This window comes from Micropterus dolomieu, linkage group LG03, assembly GCF_021292245.1.
Source record: "Micropterus dolomieu isolate WLL.071019.BEF.003 ecotype Adirondacks linkage group LG03, ASM2129224v1, whole genome shotgun sequence".
Classification (NCBI taxonomy): Eukaryota; Metazoa; Chordata; class Actinopteri; order Centrarchiformes; family Centrarchidae; genus Micropterus; species Micropterus dolomieu.
In genome coordinates, this window is record NC_060152.1 from 32,438,802 (window position 1) to 32,459,054 (window position 20,253).

The following is a 20,253-nucleotide window of genomic DNA, read 5'->3' on the forward strand; positions in this document are numbered from 1 at the left end:
TTAACTTCCCATAATGCAATTTAGTTACACTCATATCTTACAGCAATTTTCTGAAACAGCTGGTCACTGTTGTTTTTAGTGTACTTTATGTGGGGTTGAGTCAAAATAAATTACAGGGTGTGTGTTTATTGTAATAAAGGAACATGTCACCCAGTACAACAGTGTGGCTCATTGTTGGGATTTTAATGGGGCAATGGATAACAATCGAGCTCTACTGCATAGAGGAAGAATATATATCAGGCTTTGGGTGGATGGATGGCATCTTTTCATGGATTTTGTTGATGAGAAGAAATATACAGACTCATACTAGCCTCTCTTTGTTTTCCAGAACTTTGTGCAGTCAGTCAGCAATCTGTTGATGGAAGAGAACAGGGAGAGATGGGAGGAAGCACAACTGGTCAGTATCACCCTCTCTTTCTAAAACAGGTTTCACATCGTCACCTCATCTGTAATGGCATCTTTTGTAAAACTTTGTACAGTAATAATAACAGCCCTGAAGCTGTATAATTGGTGAGTTAGACACTGAAGACACTAACAAAGACACAGGTGGACAAATAGCCCACCTGTATCTTTTCAAAGTGAGAGTTAGAAGGACAGGAGAGAGGAGAACTGCTGAGAGACAGAAATAGCGATAGCTAATGAGTAACTGAGTCAGTGCAAACACCCACTCATCCATCTGCTGCACTCATCCACTCGTGCTTTTTCTGTATTTGCTTCCATCCAGCCGTCCATCCTTCTCTTAGGAATGTCACCATGGTGGCACAAGAACAATGCCAAGTAAACCAGAGTCTCAAAATGCAAATAACAGACTTTTGGACAAGAAGTAAAAAGTTTGTTCTTCCACTATGAAAGGAAAGGAGGCACAGTTATTTTTATTGCTACAGTTATTATTACCTTTAACTGTGGCATGCCAAGAGCTCTTCATTTTCAGAGAGTTTTTTATTATTTTATTTGACAATGACCAAAATCAATATGATTTGGTAAAAACACAAATTTAACATCACTGTATAGAATTAATCATTTTTAAATGTGTATGTTCCAGCTTCCAAGTAGACAGAGGTGTCCCTCTGTTTCTCGGTGGTAAAATCAATAGTTACAGTAAACTGAAAACTGAATTATAAAAAAGAAAGGTATTTTTTCTTAAGACCTTTATCAGGTGCAAAGATACATTATCAACCAGGTAAATCTGTTGTTGGGGCAACATGACCACAGGTAATTAATTAGTTTCAGATTCAATTGTTTACTCTGTATGCACCACTAAAGGGGTTTTTGCATCTTAAAACCCTGACTTGTCGATCGGCACTGATTAAAAACATAGTTTAAAGGACTTTATTTTATTTCTTAGTTTTATTGTACTTACTCCGTTTTACTAATCTGAAAGTTTATATTACAATATTAAAAAAAATAATAAGGGAACTCTTAAGCACATTTTAGGTCTCTGCAACTTGAGTATATGTACAGTAAATAAAGGGAACAGCAGTGGCGGCCTGGAAGTTAAGACAACACATCCAATTATCCAAAACACAAGACAGTGCTATGGAAAATGGTCCACAGTAATACAGCAATAGACTGGAAAATTGCATTAAAGAACACACTGATACAGGCCTTTAAAGAGAATGTTAACACCCTGTTTTAGCTTGAACACACCCCCTCCCTGACCTGGACACATTCAGATCAATTATCCAAACCTACCTCTTTAGATTAGCCTTCAAACTCGAATAATATTACATTTCACCTGCTGCTAATGTCTACTTTTATGGTCAGTTATGCATTTTGTATTTATGTTTTTTATATATATATTTTAATGTACTAAATGCTGCTAATTGCCAGTTTTATGGTCATTAATGTTTTATGTAATATGAATATCTATTACATTATATTATAAATATGTTGGTTTTATTTTAAGTGTCGTTGAGTGTCCTGAAAAGTGATTATTATTATTATTATTATTATTATTATTATTCCCATATTACAAAATGCATTTATTTTTATCCTACATTGAAGCAGTACTCCAAATAAAAATTATGGATGTAAATATAGCTGCATATTTATTGGATGACAACCAGAGATGGGACTGTAGCTAAAACCTGAATTTCTACATCTGTCAACATGGTGTTTGCAGTATCTTACACTTTGAGGACGTGGTATAGGTCACAAATTATACACAGATTATATATTTTTTCTGTCAAGAGTCGGGAGGGGCATATCCTGTCAAAACTTAAAAGCGCATTGGAGAGAACGAGAGTGGTTGACCTTTAGTGTACCAAACACATTGACTAGACGACGACAATAGTGGTTATAGTTTTGGATCGAAATTAGGGACAATTCATTAGTGATTGGATATTAGTAGATTTTGGTCATTAGTAGAGTAGAGTTGGTCTTGTCTGTACCTCTACTTGTGTGTACTCGCTATTGTTAAATAATCCTGTCACGGTGGAGGACCGCAGTCTTCACTTTATTAATGTCCACCGCACTTGTTATGTGTAGTTCATTCTGCTGGATCCCCAGAGTAAAAAACAAACTTTGAGTGAGAGCCTTAGAGTTAATTGCATATACACCATGATGTTAGTCATGGCTATGGGGAATATGAGAAATGGTTGCACCGGACACAACAGGTAATGGTATCACAATGTCTGCCACAAATACAGCTATTTTATTAAAAGCCTTTTGCGCATCAAGCGTTTCAACAGCAGTTCAGAATATTCACCTCAAATCCATAATCCCTTCTCTTTCATTCTACTTTCATGTGTCTCTGTTTTCTCAGCTGGGGCCAAACATCAAAGAGCTGTTCCGTCTGGTGGAGGACTTTGTCGATGTCATTGGCCTGAGGATGAAAGACTTTCAAGACATGTATGAAGTCACCGATAACCTAGGTCAGCCTTATCTCCATCCAGGACATCTCCACAGCTATCTCAGAGCTTATCAAAACAAATACTGTTATCACAGCTTTCCTTTCTCACAAGATCGGTCTTCATAACTACAATGGCAAAACATAAAAGGGAAGACAGGGGACGGTGACCTGGTGGTTTAACAGACATTCCCTGTGCTTTCAGTCTCAAGTTTACCCAGCTATATGTCCGTACGCAGGACTCATTGATATTATCGGTTGATTTTATCTTATCACAAATATATCAGTATTCATGTGTATGTCGGACAAGTAACAAGAAATTGCAAAATGATGTCAGAAATGACAAAGATATGTTAACAAAACGCTATCACCATCACCAAAAAAGTGAAGGCTAAACTAATATATATAGATGAAATAGTCAACTGGTGACAGGCTATTTTAAATATCAAATATTAATCAATAATTCTATGGTATCTCTGACCCCCTAGCAAAGTATGTGGCTGTTTGGCCCTAAAGCCATATTGGGCGAAGGTGAGAGAATACATTTGTCCTATCTGTGCTATTTTATGTCTTTAGTTGGAAATTAAAACTGAAACTAGCCTGGAGTCAGTGGAGGCTCTGGGTTGGGAAAGTCTGGACTAATAATCTGGACTGGCTCAGATTGGATCCTCCATTCTTTGTTGTAAAGTCCTGTGCTTCAACTAAACGAGGCATGTCTACTTCAGTTGAATCTCTCTTTCTGTAGCATTTCTGTGCCTCTGTCTCTACATAAAAAGATCGGCAAATATTAGCACTCACCATGCCTTTAGATGTGTTTCATGGAGTCAACATTCAGCGCTACCTGCTGCCTATTTCCGATGCCCAGTGACTGTAAACGCTCGATTCTTTTTCTCAAATAGGGGGGAAATAATGTGGTGTAGTCATCACAAAGGCTCTGCTGCTCTCTGTGACCTCCAGATAAAAACGAGGCAGAGTTTGAGTAGAGTCAAGGGAGAGTATGTGGGAATTGAGGCCAGATGAGAGGTCCTGTTTATAGCTGTGCCACCTCGCTGTTCGGAGCCAAACAGCTGCCCACACCAGCAGCCTACCTCCCCTGGGGCGGCTGACCTCTTCTTCCCTCCCACACCTCAAACATAAGCAAAGCCACGCACAGGAACAATCCATCATCTGCCTACATATAGTCAGATCAGAGTTCCTTCGTCCAAACTCATCAAAGTAGTCAAGTTGATACGATACGAGAATTCCCCAGACTTTCACCTCGGCTGCTATGTAGATACTTTATTTTATTTTTCTGTTTTGTTGTTTTCTGTTTTGACTATTTAGCTTTTCTTCTGATCTGGCTAATCCAAAAATGGGCAACGAGGCAGCACGTAGGTGGAGCTAGCAGACAGCCTGTCCCTTAAAGCAGCCATCCTTTATTATGCATGCACTTCAAGCCTTAATATAATTTAAGATGTTCAGTTTTATGAACTGTCCTGGGATCACAGCACTCCATGGTCCCCCAAAGCTTCAGTCTTAACTGTGTGTCTTTGCTTTGTGCTGATTTAATTAAAAAAAATGTGTTTGGGAGTATGCACTACTAACATCACCTGACATGATAGGAGCTTTGCTTTTGCATATCCCTTAATGTTTTCTACCGCACATCTAATGTGGAGCCAGCTACTGTGCCGGCATAGACAAACTGAAAACACTATGCAGAGAGTAGAAGGAATGAGTTAACCGGGGCCCAGCAGCTAATCTTTGCCCTATGGCCCATTTACCAGGCTAATTTATGCCATACAGACATTATAAAAGACACATTTCCCATAAAAGTCAACAACTTATTGTTTAGAGAAACTGTTTTTCATATTATTTGCATATAAGAGTATTGATCAGCTACATTAACAACTTCAGCAATAAATTCAATCTTTACAGCATACGGCACTGTCTGTCTATATACCCTCTGTTTAAAAACATGGCTATGTAATAATAGTTTAGATTTTAGAAACTCTGCTTCTTGAGGACTGTGTGGATGTGGTCTCTTTGATTGATTTTGTCCTGGCAACATAAGCAAGTAACTCCAAGTGAAGTGTTCTTGTGAGACCCATCAATCATAGTACGAAGTTTACTGAGAAGGTTCGTGTTCAGGGCCTTTAGAGAAGAAATAGAGGGGACACCTCAGGAGGAGAGATCCCTCTTACGAGATGGACAGACATGCAGAAGTAGAATTACAGATATGGAGAAACAGAATGTAATAATTAAATATTTTAAAAAAGTACATTTGAAGTAAATATAAGGTTTCACTCAACACTATTTCTCTTTTACAGTTTTGAGCATCCACAAGCGTCCAGTGGTGGGTCACGCAGACATCAGCTTCCCTATGAAAGGCTGGAGGGGCATGGTGGACTGGGCCCGCAGCTCTGAGGACAGAGTCACCATCCCCAAGAACATTCTGTATACTGGCAAGCCAGGTGAGACATAACCTACCTAACATACCTCACACCTGCACCCCGACACACTGAGACAAAACATACACTGGGTGTTAGTGTAGATAGACACATCTCTTTACTACGGTCGCTGTGCAGGGAACTGTAACCAGGAAAGAGTGACAGCAGGTCATTCTGTTAGGATGTTTGACAAAAAATGGATTTATAAGTACATCTTTTGAGAGAAAAACATGTTGCCCAAATACTGATTACGCCTGGCCTGCATGCCTTCTGTTTGAAAATTCAAGAATCTGTGTGTGTGTGTGTGTGTGTGTGTGTGTGTTTGGTTGGGAGAGGGCCGTCAATGCTAAAAAGCACAAATAGGGAACAGCAGTTGATTTATTAAAAAAAACAGTGTTTACTGCCATTAATCTGCAAAGCAAAGTGCCCTGCTCAGACAAATGCACGCAGAGATGGTTGTATTTAATGTTGAAAAGAAAACAAAATTAATGCAGGAGAATAACAAAATCATTTTTCATCACCCGCTGTTTAGTGTCACAAGAAAAAGGCACGTTGTTTTCAATAAGGCCAGAGTAAGTTTCATAAAATGTTAATACAAAGCCCATTTGCCTTAATAATTTGATGGCACTGAATTGCAAACGGGAGCATTTCCATACTTATTTGTTGCTTACAGACAAAGGGAGTTATACAGCTCTGTGGTCTTACAGCAGGGACAAACTGAGGATGCAAGAACCAGAATATGTGTGAAAATGTAAATGAAAAGTGTCAAATATGAGAATTTACAGCACTCATCCATTTCATGTTATTGTAAATTGAATATCTGTGTTTTATATTAGAGATTAACAAATCAGTTTGGTCTTTGGTAACATCTGATTTGGCATTATATTCAACATTTATAGATTATTTATTGATTAATCACAACGTTTGTTCGTTAGGTATAGTGTAAGTTGCTTCCCTGCAATAATCTTTCACCACATAGCTCCTCCATCCACAAGTACAGTTAACTTGTATCCTACATCCTTACTTCCCTAGCCCTCTGTCATTACGCTATGTCTTTCTTACTATGTTCCCACTTCTCTCCTTGTTAATAATCCCTAATAGGTTTGGTCTTTCTAACTCTCCCTTTTATTTTATTTTACTTTATTTTATGTTATTACAATTGTTATCAAAAAAGAAAGTTGTCCTATAAAGAGGGGGGTTGGTTGTGGGCCTCTGAGAAAAAAAGAAAAAATATGTAAAGTTTTCTTATAAAAATGTAGGCAAAGTTTTTAATAAATGTTTTTGTAAAGTATACTGTAGTCTTAGTATAAGGGTATTGTAACCAAGTGTGCTGGGTTCACCTAACTGTAATTAAAAAAAACAATAACCCAGAGTTCCATGTCGAAACTTCTGAATTTAAACAATTATATATATTTAGAACATTTTGTTGTAACACATCATGCAAAATAAAACCCCTCCCTACATCCATCTCCTCTTCTAAACAAAAGAGTTGGCTCAGTTGTCCGTCCAGGCTAACCTTACAGGAAAGATGGCGGTGAAGCTTAAAAGGAACTCTGATTTATTCATTTCGTATCACCTAACTAGTGCATTATTACATATCGGGGACTGAATTTATCTGCAGAAGCTCAGATTCAAGATGAGAACTGTTCTATGGATGTCATATTTTGAACCACAATAAAGGCCAAAATGTGGCCCCCAACTGACTAGGTAAGCCTTGTTTTTAGCATAGCCAACGATTGGCTCAGTCAACAGATATAAAAAAAAAAAGTGAATCACCGCAACTGCATACAGTCAGACATGTGCACAAACAATATTAGGTTGATGAGTCCGGTAGTATGTGAGATTAGCGGAGGGCAGGTACACACACACGCAACCAAACGCATGATCCCCACGAGGTTTCGCCTGCTGGAGATAATTCTGCAATAATCATTAGCTGCAGCATGACAAATTAACTTACTTACCCTGTGTTCCAGAACTAAGCCAATAATCTCTGCTCACATCACAACAAATATGTCAAACAGAACTACAATAGCCTCAGATACATTGTGCTGGATTACTGTCGAAAAGATTTACAGTAAGAATGATACTGTATTCGCTTTTTTAGGTACACCTGAACAGTCTAATGCAATCCAAGGCAACAGGTCTGTCATAAAGTCAGCTTTTATGGTTCCTATAATGTTCAGTAATAGAGGTGTTATTTAAATTATTTGTTTTAGGTCGAAGGTTGTTAGTAGGGGTTTAATGGTACACAAAATTTGTAGTTAAATATATACAAGCACGGTGGCGTAGTGGATAGCACTGTAGGCTCACAGCAACAAGGTCCTGGGTTCGAACTGTGTGGAGTTTGCACGTTCTCCCCGCGTCTGCGTGGGTTTTCTCCGGGTGTTCCATCAAACACATGTTAGGTAGGTTCTCCAGTCAGTGCCGTTGGCTCAGTCAACCTGGCACTGCATGGCAATCTGGAGTTGGTCCCCGGGCGCTGTACAGTGGCTGCCCACTGCTCCCTTCAGGGTTGAATGCAGAGGATGAATTTTGCTATGTGTATGTGACAAATAAAGTACCTTTACCTTTATACCTTTGGGGTGGTGATGGAGCAGTGGATAAGACACATGCCTATAATGTGAGAGACACGGGTTTAGTCCCCCACTGTGACAGATACACCAATGTGTCCCTGAGCAAGACACTTAACCCCTAGTTGCTCCAGAGGCGTGCGACCTCTGACATGTATAGCAATTGTAAGTCGCTTTGGATAAAAAGCGTCAGCTAAATGAATAAAATAATAAAAAATACCTTTGATTTTGGGTCACAGTTCCACAGCAGGGAAAACAGGATGTCTGTCAAGGTTCTCAGTCATCCAGGTCATAGTTATCCAAAGAGGGTTAAAGTCAAGAGCAACTGGACATGGTTGAAGATCTTCATCCAAGCCAACCAATATTCAACAACATTTAACATTCAACAGTGGCTCATTGGCTATTATTCATATTAACAGCTTAGGGACTCAAATATGGAATTAGGTCAATAAGACAAAACTAAATAATACAAATGTCAGCGAATATCCATCCTAAGACTCTGACCTGCTGATAATTCATGAACAACTGCAGCTTGCACTACTTTTATACAGGGCAGAAATGCACACATGAAGGCACATTGTAGCGGGGCTCAATCACTTTGACCATATGCTTAAATTCTGTATTCTCTACGACCAAGTACGGTCGAATATCTGCAGCACTCTGTAGCCTTGGTTTAATGAATCTGTAGTGAGAGGCTACAATCGGGTTTGGCCGTCGTCAGTGACATGTTGGAAGTGTTTCCACAGACACACCAGACTTGGGTTCAACAATGCCGGCAGACAGTTTGAAACCGTGTTGCTTCCATACAGTGGATCTAAATGTCATGGGAAGTTCCTCCAGCTCTGTGTCTGCTATACGGAAGCAGCTTGACTAACGTGTCTAACCAGGTTAAGACAACTAACATGCTACAGCTGGTAGACAGCAACTGGTGTGCTGCCAGAACCTTCCAGGTCAAACTTGCACTCTACAACTTCTGTTCTGTGTGTGCAAGTAGTAGACATACATAAATAGACTATTTTGACAGAAATTGGGTCACAGGGTGTACCGAACTGAATATCCTGTAACCAACGGTTCGGGGACAAATGCGTTACAGTCCTGCAAAAACTTTTCCTTATTCAAAAGGTTGGAACCTTCTCAAAAACACTATTACCTAAGTTACCAACATAGTATCTAGCCATGTAGGGAGTTTCCACCACGCCTATGGAGGTAAATGGAAATTAGTTTGTGCTCGACATATGATATGTGAAAAACATAACAGTGACAGCTGTCATTGGACCACTTTTTACCACCCCAGAAAGTATATTTACAAGTAAAATCTGTGACACGTTGCAGTTTATCCAGGTGGCAGCACGTTAAGCATGGTAGGCCAGAGGAGAACTGTCATGTCAACAGCTCCTGTGACACTAATAGTATTGTTGACTTGTAAAAAATATTTAACTATTCCAGTTGCCTTTGCAATGCAATGCATCAGTATTTTAGTGAACAATAATTAAAAACTATCATTGGTTAACATTCAAAAACATTATCATTGTCTATATGAGTTTTACAGCATCATCCACTATCTGTATTCATTTTGGTAAGTGGGGAGGCGTATTTGTGTTTTTGCATCATGAGTTGTGAACATTATTAAGAACATTTCTGGTAGCTGGGCTGGACTCTTCACTACAGGCAGGTGCTAGGTACGCAGTTTTCAGTAGCAGTTGGGTAATTTGTCAGTCGGGATGTCGACCATTAAAGACAGCCCTGTACTGCTAGCATGCTAATGAGGCCGTCACTCCTAATCAGGAGTCAACAGGAGCCAATCAGGAGCAATTAGAGACAATTTCCTCCCCAGCTGGGAGATGTGTCTCCACGGTGGCAATGTCACACCAGCAGCCAGCCCTCTTTATGCATACAGCTTGGACTTGCTTACAGGGATTAAAACGGCTCTCTGATGCCTTGTTTACACTTGACTGATTGATTCTCACATCTCCAGAAATGTTCTGAAGTCAGCCTTTTTCTTAAAATAAAATAAATAAATAAAAAAACTCTCCGAAGGCAGCAGAAGAACAGAGAGGAATGTGTTTTCTTTAATGCTTCTGAACATTAAATGAAAGAGTGTTGGGGGGAGCTACAGGCAGCCTCCTCTTTTCAGTGTGCAAACATGCAGACAGACAGCAATCACCTGTGTGCAAAAATCAAAGCTGTGTTAATAACTGCATAAGATAACAAAAAATAAACCGACACCATAATTGTAATTTTCTGTAGCTGCAGGGCTCAAGTGGTCTGTTGCCTATTCTTTGAGGCACGTCTTTACTTCTCCCCATGCACCTCTGCCATACCCACGCCACAACTTCCAGTAATTGACTTTTGTGTGTGGAAGGTGTGAATGTGTGTGGTCTTGTTTCAGCTCAGACTGAATATAAATCTCAAAAAACTTTAAGTGTGTTTGTTATTTTTCTCCACATGAAGTCACACTCACAGCTGTGGAGGCCTCAGTATTAAAGGTGCCCTGTGGACTTTTCTTGTAAAGAAACAAAAGTTATGTTTGGATTCAGTGTTACTCGCCAAAGCGCATTGTGTTTATCCTTAAAATCCAACATGTGTTGAATACATTTCCTTCCTCATAAAGCATTTGCAAAGCCAATTTGTTAAGCATTTTAAATCCAGCAATGTTTACATCCATGTTTACTTGCTGGCAGACTTCATCTCCACTGCCTTTGTTGCCGCATTGCAGCATAGCTCGGCGTGTTACTGCCACCTGTTGATCACTGGAACAGCGAGAGAGCATTGGTAGGACTGTGTATCACATCAACCGCACGCTCGTGTGCATGTGCGTCCTTGTGCATTGCATGAGATGAATAAAATGGGGGCCGAATCATAGAAACACAGCTCAATAGCACACCACAAAAACTCCACAGGGAACCTCTGAGGGGGTACCTGTTAAACTGTGGGACACACTTGGCATCCTCCTCAATAAGCAAGAAGCAGCAGTCAACAAAGATGCCAGCAGACACCTTGCTTACCCAGATGCTGGTATATCACGCGCTTGTTCCCTGCAAGCACATAACAAAGAAAAAGAAAAAACGGAGCACTATTTCGCATGCAAATGCAATAACACAATTCAAATGAATTTTGAGACAGAGTCAAAATGTCCTCATTTTTAGTTGCCTAAATCCATTAAAAGGCTGTGTGAGCAAAATACAGCAAACGTTTATGTGCATGATCAAAATAAGATCTGACAAGAGTAGCACGATGAAAGTAAAATTTTTATGATGTTTACTCCGTTCTTGGCACGTGTTACTGTTAGGAGGTAATGGAGTATATTAGGTAAGCACAGGTGCACATTCGCTCTTAAAGGGTTTTCTTGTCCACTTCCTCTCACCACTAAATGGTTAAGAAGAGCCCCCAGTATGAAAATCCTTCCGTGCAAACTTAGGTGTGTTGAAGCAACAGTTAGACGGAATCGTAGAATGTATTTCAGAGCTTAGCCTGTGAAGCCATGTGAGTAAAGAGGCTTCTGCATGGCTACAAGTATGTGTATATTCTGCTCATACATCATACAAACGAATGTACATGGACATTTACATGACTATGAACTGTTTCAGTTCTTGCACACAGACACATGACTTATTGAATCACTGGTTAAAGTCGCTCCAGGCTTGCTCTTGTTGGGCACAGACAATCTGGCTGAGCATATTGGATGGGCCAGCCAAAGAGTGGATGAGACACATGACACTTCATCCCCCTCACACAAACACACACACCCACACACTCACACCCACACACTCACACACTCACACACACACACATCTTGCTCGGTTCCCCCCTGATGCCCATGGGAGCTCAGCTGTTGCCTGGGAGCTACAGCCTCTGCCTGGCACACTGCTACGTGCTCTCAGGCTGCCATGTAGTGTGCTGGAGCAGAAGAGCTGGATGTCTTCAGATGGCCCGGCAGATGGAGTTGTGTTTTTTTCGCCTTTGACACTGCAGTCGGAAAGAGAAGGCTCCTCCTCGCCCCGGGCCTGTCTGTGCCTTCACGTAGTCCAGCAGTCAAGTTTTGACAAATTTATTCCAATGCTGGCACCACTCTGTTTTCCCTTAACTGCAGCAGGGGGAGCTCACCCACAGAGAGCTGCAGCCACATGTAGAGATGCACAGATCAATATCAGCCAATAACAGCCTGCTATAAGTACTGTAGTTCTTTTGGGATTAGCTGATCACTATTTCAAATGATGGATTCTGGACTGGGTCAGTGGTGCATGTGCTCAAATGCCACTCAAGTGTCTGTGGCAGCCTGAGCATTGGATGGCCTGAGGGGAAAATGATGCAGATGCAAAGACCTCATTCAAGTTCAAACTGTCAGTAAAAGAAAGTAAATTCACTATCTTTAGAAAGGGCTTTGGGGTTTTTGGGGGCATTTTACTAAATGCTCATCATATACACTGACGTCCAGCGCCACAATGCTGCCAGTGCAGCTCATGAGCATGTAACCATGGTGTGCCAATGAAGCACTGAACTCTGATCAGATATTTGGCATCCTTTTCACCATGCTTAAGCCACGATATGGAAGTGATATCAGACTGTTTACTGAGTGGTCCGTTCATCGGGCTCACAGTCAGTTCATCTCTATGCACAAGGAATGCCAGCCAGGACAAGATATTTTCATTCATTCTTCATTTCATTCTACTAAAAACAAAAGTTAAACTGTCCATTTTTCACGCTTCCAGGGTCATTTTTTCCCCAAAAGCCATTCATTATATTGGCCTTCTGTGATTGCATGTGATTGCATAATCACTATGTAGTATTTTATTGTACAGTAACTGTTGTTACTCTTAAAGCTTCCACAAAGGATTCACATTATGCAACTATGCACAAGGAGTTAGCAGGAAAAGATGTATGCAGAGGACAACGGCTGGCGTTGGTGTATTTTGATCTTGAGTTTAGCACTACATGAGATGTAGCACTCCTTCAGAGGACATGAATCCTTTTGGGCCACAGTTTGTTTGGCTGTGCTGTAAACCGATACTCAAGTTACTCTTCTGTTGTATTTCTGACAGAGGAGCCACATTGGACTGCTCCACAGGTCAAGACATAAATCCAGTGCCACGTTCAGCGCAGTTCAGAATCAGAATCAGAATGAGAAATGAGAAATTTGTCACACTTATCAAGGCATCAGGAATAGAAAATAATAATAGAAAGTAGGGAGGGAGTATATAAATATGAGAGTATAAATGTAAGATATAAAGACAAATATAAAGGAGTGTGGGTATTTATAGTATTTACATTATTAAAGAATCATTATGGTATTAAAGAATTATTATGGTGAACAGTAATACTGTTATGTCACCGGGTGGTGATGGCGCATAGATGCTTGCCTTTGGTGTGGGAGACCTGGGTTCAATTCCCACTGTGAGACGTCCACCATAGTGTCCCTGAGCAAGACACTTAACCCCTAGTTGCTCCAGAGGCGTGCGACCTCTGACATATACAGCAGTTGTAAGTCGCTTTGGATAAAAGCGTCAGCTAAATGAATAAATGTGAATAAATAAATAGCAGCAGAGAATATTGTACATTAATTATTAAACAGATAATATTGCACAAAACAGGTAATAATGTCCAGTATAATAACTAACTAACGTGTGTCAGCCAGGGAGGAGCCTGGGAGACACTGTCCGTGATGATGACACCACCGACAGAGAGAGTCCAGCTCAACCCCCAGAACCTCACTGGCCTTGTGGATCAGTTTGTTGAGACTGTTGGCGTCCGCTACCCTCAGGCTGCTGCCCCAGCATGCAACAGCAAACAGGATAGCACTGGCCACCACAGACTCATAACACATCCTCAGCATTGTCCGTCAGATTATGAAGGACCTCAGCCTCCTCAGAAAAAAGAGTCGACTTTGACCCTTCCTGTACAGGGCTTGGGTGATCTGTGTCTAGTCTATTGTCAATGTCCACTCCCGGGTTGTTGATTAGCAGTCCTCCACAATGTCCACAATGTTCAGTGTTATATAAATTTTAAATGAATATAGAAATATACTCCAAAACAGACCTGAACAGCGGAGCTCAAAGTTCTTAGAGTTGGCAGACTTGGCGCTGCCAAGCAAATAGTGTCTCATGCTATTTGCATGTATTTAAAAGAGGTAATATTCACACATTTGGCAAAATTGGTCGCTTCCTATGCAAAATTAGCCTCATAGCAAAACAAAAAAGTCCAGTTAACCAGCACCAATAGCCGCACAGAGTGGAAATATTAGCGTCTTCAGAGAATTGGTGGTAACTGAAGTGCATTTAAAAGCGGTGTCACACCCGGACTTACCAGTGATCATAGCAGCAGTGACTGTTGCCAGGCACAGAGATAGCACATCACAGTACATCATATGCGCACAGATGGCACACACAGTACAATGCCTGATACTCACCACGAGGGAATGAAACTAGAAAACAACATAAAACCTGCTGCTGTGAGAAGCGAAGATGATGGTTACCCGTTGTAACAGTCCAGCACAGAGCGGAGTAGAGGAAACAGCTCTCCATGCACCGAGAGGCATGAGGGAGAGAGCCCAGCGCCCTAAAAACAATCACTTTGACTGAACACTCAATACAGAGTGAGTCACAGAAAAATGAGAGAGACATCCCACAGCTTGAAATTAATGAAAGATCAGACGGGTGTTAATAGAGCATTAGAATAGGTATAAATAAAATTAGAATGTGTTCTCTTTCAAATGAAACATTTTAAAAAATGAGTGGAAAGTTTTGTTCCTGCAGCTACATTTATAACATTTTTTGACCCAAATGTTGCTTCATGTCGTGTGCTATGCAATACCTGTTGTGAATTGGATTTTGAGATGGGGCAGTGGTTGAAAGTGATGCACGGTTCATGGTGCCATCAGCATCAATCTGTTCTTTGTCAATTTGCCCCAGAGACTTTTCAGCTAGTAGGCCAGAGTTTCTTTACTCCTCCACTCCTGAAGTGTTTTCCCAGGGTGAGGACAGTGTCAGGCTGTGCTGCTACTATCTGCCACTATGGAGATTATGGAAATTAGTGGTGCCAGTTGTGCCTGGATGTATGTGTGAGAGAGTGTGTGTGTGTGTGTGACACACTGTAAAGCAGTGTAAGAGACAGTGTTTATAGCTGACTAGTCATGTAGGCCAGCTCCAGTGTAAAGAGCTCTTGGGGACTGGAGGAGCGGAGGCAGCATGGCGGGCCTGCATTCTCTCTATAGCAGGCCACTGTACTAACAGAGAGTGAACTAAACATTCTTTGACTTTGACCTCCTTACTCTATGTGTTTACCTCTGTTTCTTCCTCAACACAGATTCAGACGAGTCCTCGACGTTTGTAACCGGCATCGTTTTGTACAGAAACCTGGGCAGCATTCTGACTCTGCAGAGGTAAGACTGCTGGCTGCTTTACAACTGCATCTGAAAGGTTGGAAGCCTTGTCAGTCAATATCAGGGGATTTTTGAGAGGTGTGTTCAGACAATGCATGTAACAAAATTTATTCGACAGTGCAGAGCAGTACAGGATCATGTGATGAGGAATAATGTACAGGAATGTAACAGCATGGATTAGACTTTTTGTTCTAGGATTCTTGCCATTGCTAGTACTTTGGAAGGTACCAGGAAAAGTTTAAAGGAATATTGCAAAATGTATTGCTGTATGTATACATCTATGATAAAAAAAAAAACTTAACTTAAGGTTTACTTACTATCTTTTTCTGAAACTTTCAATGGATGCAGTCTGTTCAGTTGTCTTTGGTTTCAGCAACACTTGACTGTGTGGAACTGTATGCTATGGTTAGATTAAAAAGGACTTACAGGTTCAATGATATGGAAACATTATATACTGTACGTTCTAGTGACATGGCTCTATTGATGACAAAGTTGATCTGTCCAGACTGAAATATCTCTACAACTGTTGGACGGATTGCTGTTGGATGAACCCTCCTGACTTTGATGATGCCTGGACTTTTTCTCCAGCACCGACAGCAGCTTGACATTTATGGTTTTAGTTGACATGCCGGACATCCATGTCTCTTTAGTGATCCCTAACATTTACTATAAAACATCCCCATCAACCTCAACTGTGTTTTTGTTCAATCCTGATTAAAATTCTAACATGCTAGACTAAAATAAACACGGTCAGGAGGGAAATATAGTCAGCTGACACGCAATTCAGTTTGACTTTTCAGTTAAATCAACTATTAGATTACCCGGAGTTATCTATTGAACTTTTAGTCAGCTGAGAATTTCTCCATCAAGGACGGTCCTTGAGACTGAAAGGCCGCACTCTCAAACCAGGATGGAGGAGGATTCTTAAGAGCATGAAATAACTCCAATTATTCTAACGCCAAAGGCATTGGTGATCTTTCTGATGAAAAAACATCCAGTTGGTTTAAAAATGTATTTTAGTGCCATAAATCACACACCAACTGGCAACAAATGATACTATACTGGAAATGCAGTCACTGATACTGTGGAACAATTTAACCATATTCCAGGTTCAGCTACAAAACTGTGCTGGGTGTTATGGATCATCACTGTAGAGTCAGGCATTTCACAGCAGTGAAGGTCTGGTGCAGGAAGAGCAGCGCACTAGCAGTGGGCGGCCTCATGTATGTCTTTTATCTGCGTGAGTAAAGGGATTTCTTTGAGGAAGTTGCTATTGCTGCTTGCATAATGATTAACATACATTTTAACACAGCAGTGTACGTTTAGCTCTGTAATTACGTGTGTGTGTGTGTGTGTGTGCGCACGCTTCGGTTAGTAACAGCCTGTTATCTGTGGCTGCGATGGTAAGGAGCTCTCCATTGTGATAATGTGGTAAAAGTGATAAACTGGTAGCATATGGAAACAGGGAAAGGAAGCAGACCCTCTCTCCAGTCTTCTTACGTGTTTGTTCTGAATCTTTGGATTGCTGCTGCTGTTCTTCTTTTCATCCTTGTCTCCCCTCCTTCTCTGCATTTGATTCCCCCCCTTAAGGAAAAGGAGATGAGTTTGAGGCAAGAGACTAGATGACACAAACATTTAAGTTGACTGATTGTGTTCTGGAATGGTGAGAGGGCGATTGTGCGTAGAGGATACAGTGATGGTGTGAGGGACTACAAAACAGAGCATGGGCTGTTGAACATGCTTGGCCAACTGGAAGCTTTCGGTGTCAGTACTTCCAGTAGCAATTCACTTTTTTTCCCCCCCGATTGTGTCATTGCACATGATTGATAGTACCTATGAAAAACGGAAATTGCAATACATACTAAACAGGCAGGGTGAATGTAAAATAGAAACCCCCAAAAAGATAAGCTATTGAAAAACAATGTGGCCTGCTGCAAGAAAAAAGTTTAAGACTCTTTTACTCATCTGGTAGGATGTTATGTTTGCTCTGAAGAAGAGCACAGAGATTCTGGTGAGCTCAGAGGCAGACAGTTATCTGTCATATATCTTATTGTTGTTTAAGCAGTTGAGGGTCAGTGACAAACTGTTACTGTTTAAAGTGGCTCTAATGAAATGCTTTAGCATTTTGTGACAGGTGTGTGACTTTTACTTCAATAAGGGCAATGTCAGTGACATGTTGCCTTTTATAGGGTCTTCTATGGATGTCTTCCTAAACCTGTTTTTCTGAAATGTTTAGCCACACTAGCCATCTTACTGTGGATCCCGACGTGTGCATCCTAGTGATTTTGTTGAGCACTTAAGTTTTGAACTAACGCCTCTGGCAGGTTGACATGTAAGGCTTAGAGTCTCAGATGTTTATAATTATTTTAGGTACACTCATGGTCCTCATGGGATAAATCCTAATAATGTTGTTGATTCCAAGAAAGAAAGTTTTAATATATCCAGTCAAACCATCCATTAGATGGATCAGCTATTTGGAACAGAGATTAATGGTTCCCAGACTATGTTCCCTAATGACCTTTTTTCCTCTGACATGCCAACACACTAAACTAAGATGGTGAACACAGCAAACATTGTACCTGCTGTATATCAGTTTGTTAGCAATCTCATTGTGAGCTCAAGCTCACATTTAGCTCGATGTCTTTTGTTGTCCCTCTAGAAACAGCACAGTCCTCAACTCCAAGGTTTTGTCAGTGACCATCAAGCCCACTCCTGCTTCCCTCTCTGCTCCAGTAGTAGTTGAGTTCTCTCACCTGTACAACGTGAGTGAATTTTGTCTTGAAGAAATTTCATGTAGAAAACTGTTGAGATATTAAGTTCTAGTACTGGTACTTTTTCATGGTGATCATGCATTTTTTTCTTCTGTTCCTCATCCATTAGGGCACCACCAACCAGACCTGTATATCCTGGGATGAGAGCGACAGGTAAGATCCACTACATTGATTTGTCAACTGACCATGCTCGCACCAAAACCGGTAATGTGTGGACCTGGATTGCTTTGCAAGCTGATCCAATATCGTGTCGATTGTGTAATGGGAAATGTAGGATCCATCATTTTCAGAGCTTGCCCTATATGAGGAACTGGACATTTCAGCTAAACTATATGGTATATCTTTATAAATTTCTTCTTTTACATGATTTAATGCGCATTTTTTAACATCTGATCAGTGTGGAGCATGAGGAGACAGATGAATACATTGACAAACATAATAGTCATATTTTACGTTTCCTACATTGTCTTCCATTGTTTGAGGTTTGTATGGCACTATTTTAAGTGGTTGTCTGGTTTTGCCCTTTTCTTCTGCAATAATTTAATGGCCCCCAACTAGAGAATCATTACCAACTCTTTATGTTTAAATGTCCAACTTCTAATAGTCACACATTCAGTGAATAGAAACATGCATTAACTCTTCATTTTCTGGAAAGTCTGGTAAGATTTGCACAAAATTTAGGTAGAATTTAGATTTTTGGTCAGTTTACCTATTTTATATTATGTGATATACGTAGTATGATGGCCTGTGGCCAGATTACTTTCATAGCAGCAAAAAAAACAACAACATTATAGTGACTGGTACTGAAACAGATCTCAGTCATGACAGTAAAAGTTACTCACGTAATCACTTGCTCTTAAGTGATTGTGCCTACAAAACAAAAGTGCGAGAACATCTTTGTAGCAGTACTTTATGTCGTGTTTATTTTGTGAGCTTTTACTTTGAAAAGTTCTTAAGGCAATTCAAGAGTCTCTGGCTTACTTGACACACCTCTGAAAAAGCCGTCAGAAAATGTGAGATTGGATTCCCCTGAATGAGAATCGCAGGAATTTCTTGTGCCTAAAGATGAAAATAAGCGGGGGGGTAACACACTGCTGCATGTGCTTAATGTGAACATTTAAAACAATCTCTTCATAATCAATTTGTTGAAAAGGGATAAAGATAACACTAGCAACAAGTAGGGATTGAACACACAACCCTACTACAGACTGAGCTAAACAGGCACACGGTAAATGCCGGATTATAAATGATAAATTGACTTTGTTCTGGCCGATCTAATGACTTGAAAAAACTTGGCCCGATGCCAGACTTATTTGCCTGCTTTAAGGGCAACTATCTAAGCTTCAAATTGTCTAGAAACATTTCATGTCATAAAATGAAGAGTTTTGTAATTTATGGTGAATAAACATAATCTGTTCAAATAATTATCTCATATCAGGTCCCCCCCCCCCCACAAAAGCACACACACACAACTAGTCAAACTGGCAACTATAGCGCATATGTACTACCTGCAACTCCAGGTGGATGTTTTGGAGTTTCCTCTGAAGGTTCAATGGCTGGCCACACTGTTTTTTATCTTGACAAAGTCAGTGCAGTGCTCCCCAGTGAAAGGTGCTGAGTGTGTTGGACAGCTCCGCAGCTCTTGTCTGGGAAAACGCTAACCCCATGCTATCACTGCTACGACACTGATGCAGCATGTGGAAAATTAAAAGTGTCGCTCACAGCTTTCCTCCCCCTCCCAGCCCACGCACACACATCAACATGTACGATAAAGAGCAATTCGGAGTCTACTGAGAGAGAGAGAGAGAGAGAGAGAGAGAGAGAGAGAACGCGATTGGCAAGCATGACAGGATAGAAAAGGAGTAAAAAAAACAACCTTCTGAACAGTTACGTTTTATTGCTTCTGTGGCTAAATTCAAAGCACTACTCATTTGATCCTTGCTCTTAAGTGCCCAATTTGTTTAAGACAAGAAAATAGTGGGAGCGTGTTAGAGCGTGAGCATTGAGTGAGGGAAAGAGAGAGGGAGAAAGAAAGAGGCAAACATTTTGCAGTCTTATTGCGATGCAGGTTTGGACATTTGCATTTAGATGGGTACCCACACTTGTGTTACAGAGATGAAGAGCAGAACATTCATCGCCTCAGTCAAGGGATTAAAAGAGGTTGGTTTGGCACATATACCTGCAGGTCTATATGAGCCAAGACAAAGAGTGAAAGACAGCCTGCTATAGCTTAAAAATGACAGTTGAGACAATGTCTACATTC

At 40.6% G+C, this 20,253-nt stretch overlaps 1 protein-coding gene across 5 annotated transcripts in view; it reads left to right on the forward strand.

The window, feature by feature from the left end:
• Positions 1 to 20,253, forward strand: part of adgrb1a (adhesion G protein-coupled receptor B1a) — a 141,451-nt gene that overhangs the window by 73,319 nt on the left and 47,879 nt on the right. For all 5 annotated transcript variants that reach the window (XM_046045621.1, XM_046045622.1, XM_046045619.1 and 2 more), the window contains exons 12-17: positions 329 to 397; positions 2,765 to 2,873; positions 5,155 to 5,298; positions 15,144 to 15,219; positions 17,879 to 17,981; positions 18,100 to 18,143. In XM_046045621.1, the coding sequence (XP_045901577.1) occupies positions 329 to 397; positions 2,765 to 2,873; positions 5,155 to 5,298; positions 15,144 to 15,219; positions 17,879 to 17,981; positions 18,100 to 18,143 (545 nt within the window). The remainder of the gene's footprint in view (positions 1 to 328; positions 398 to 2,764; positions 2,874 to 5,154; positions 5,299 to 15,143; positions 15,220 to 17,878; positions 17,982 to 18,099; positions 18,144 to 20,253) is intronic.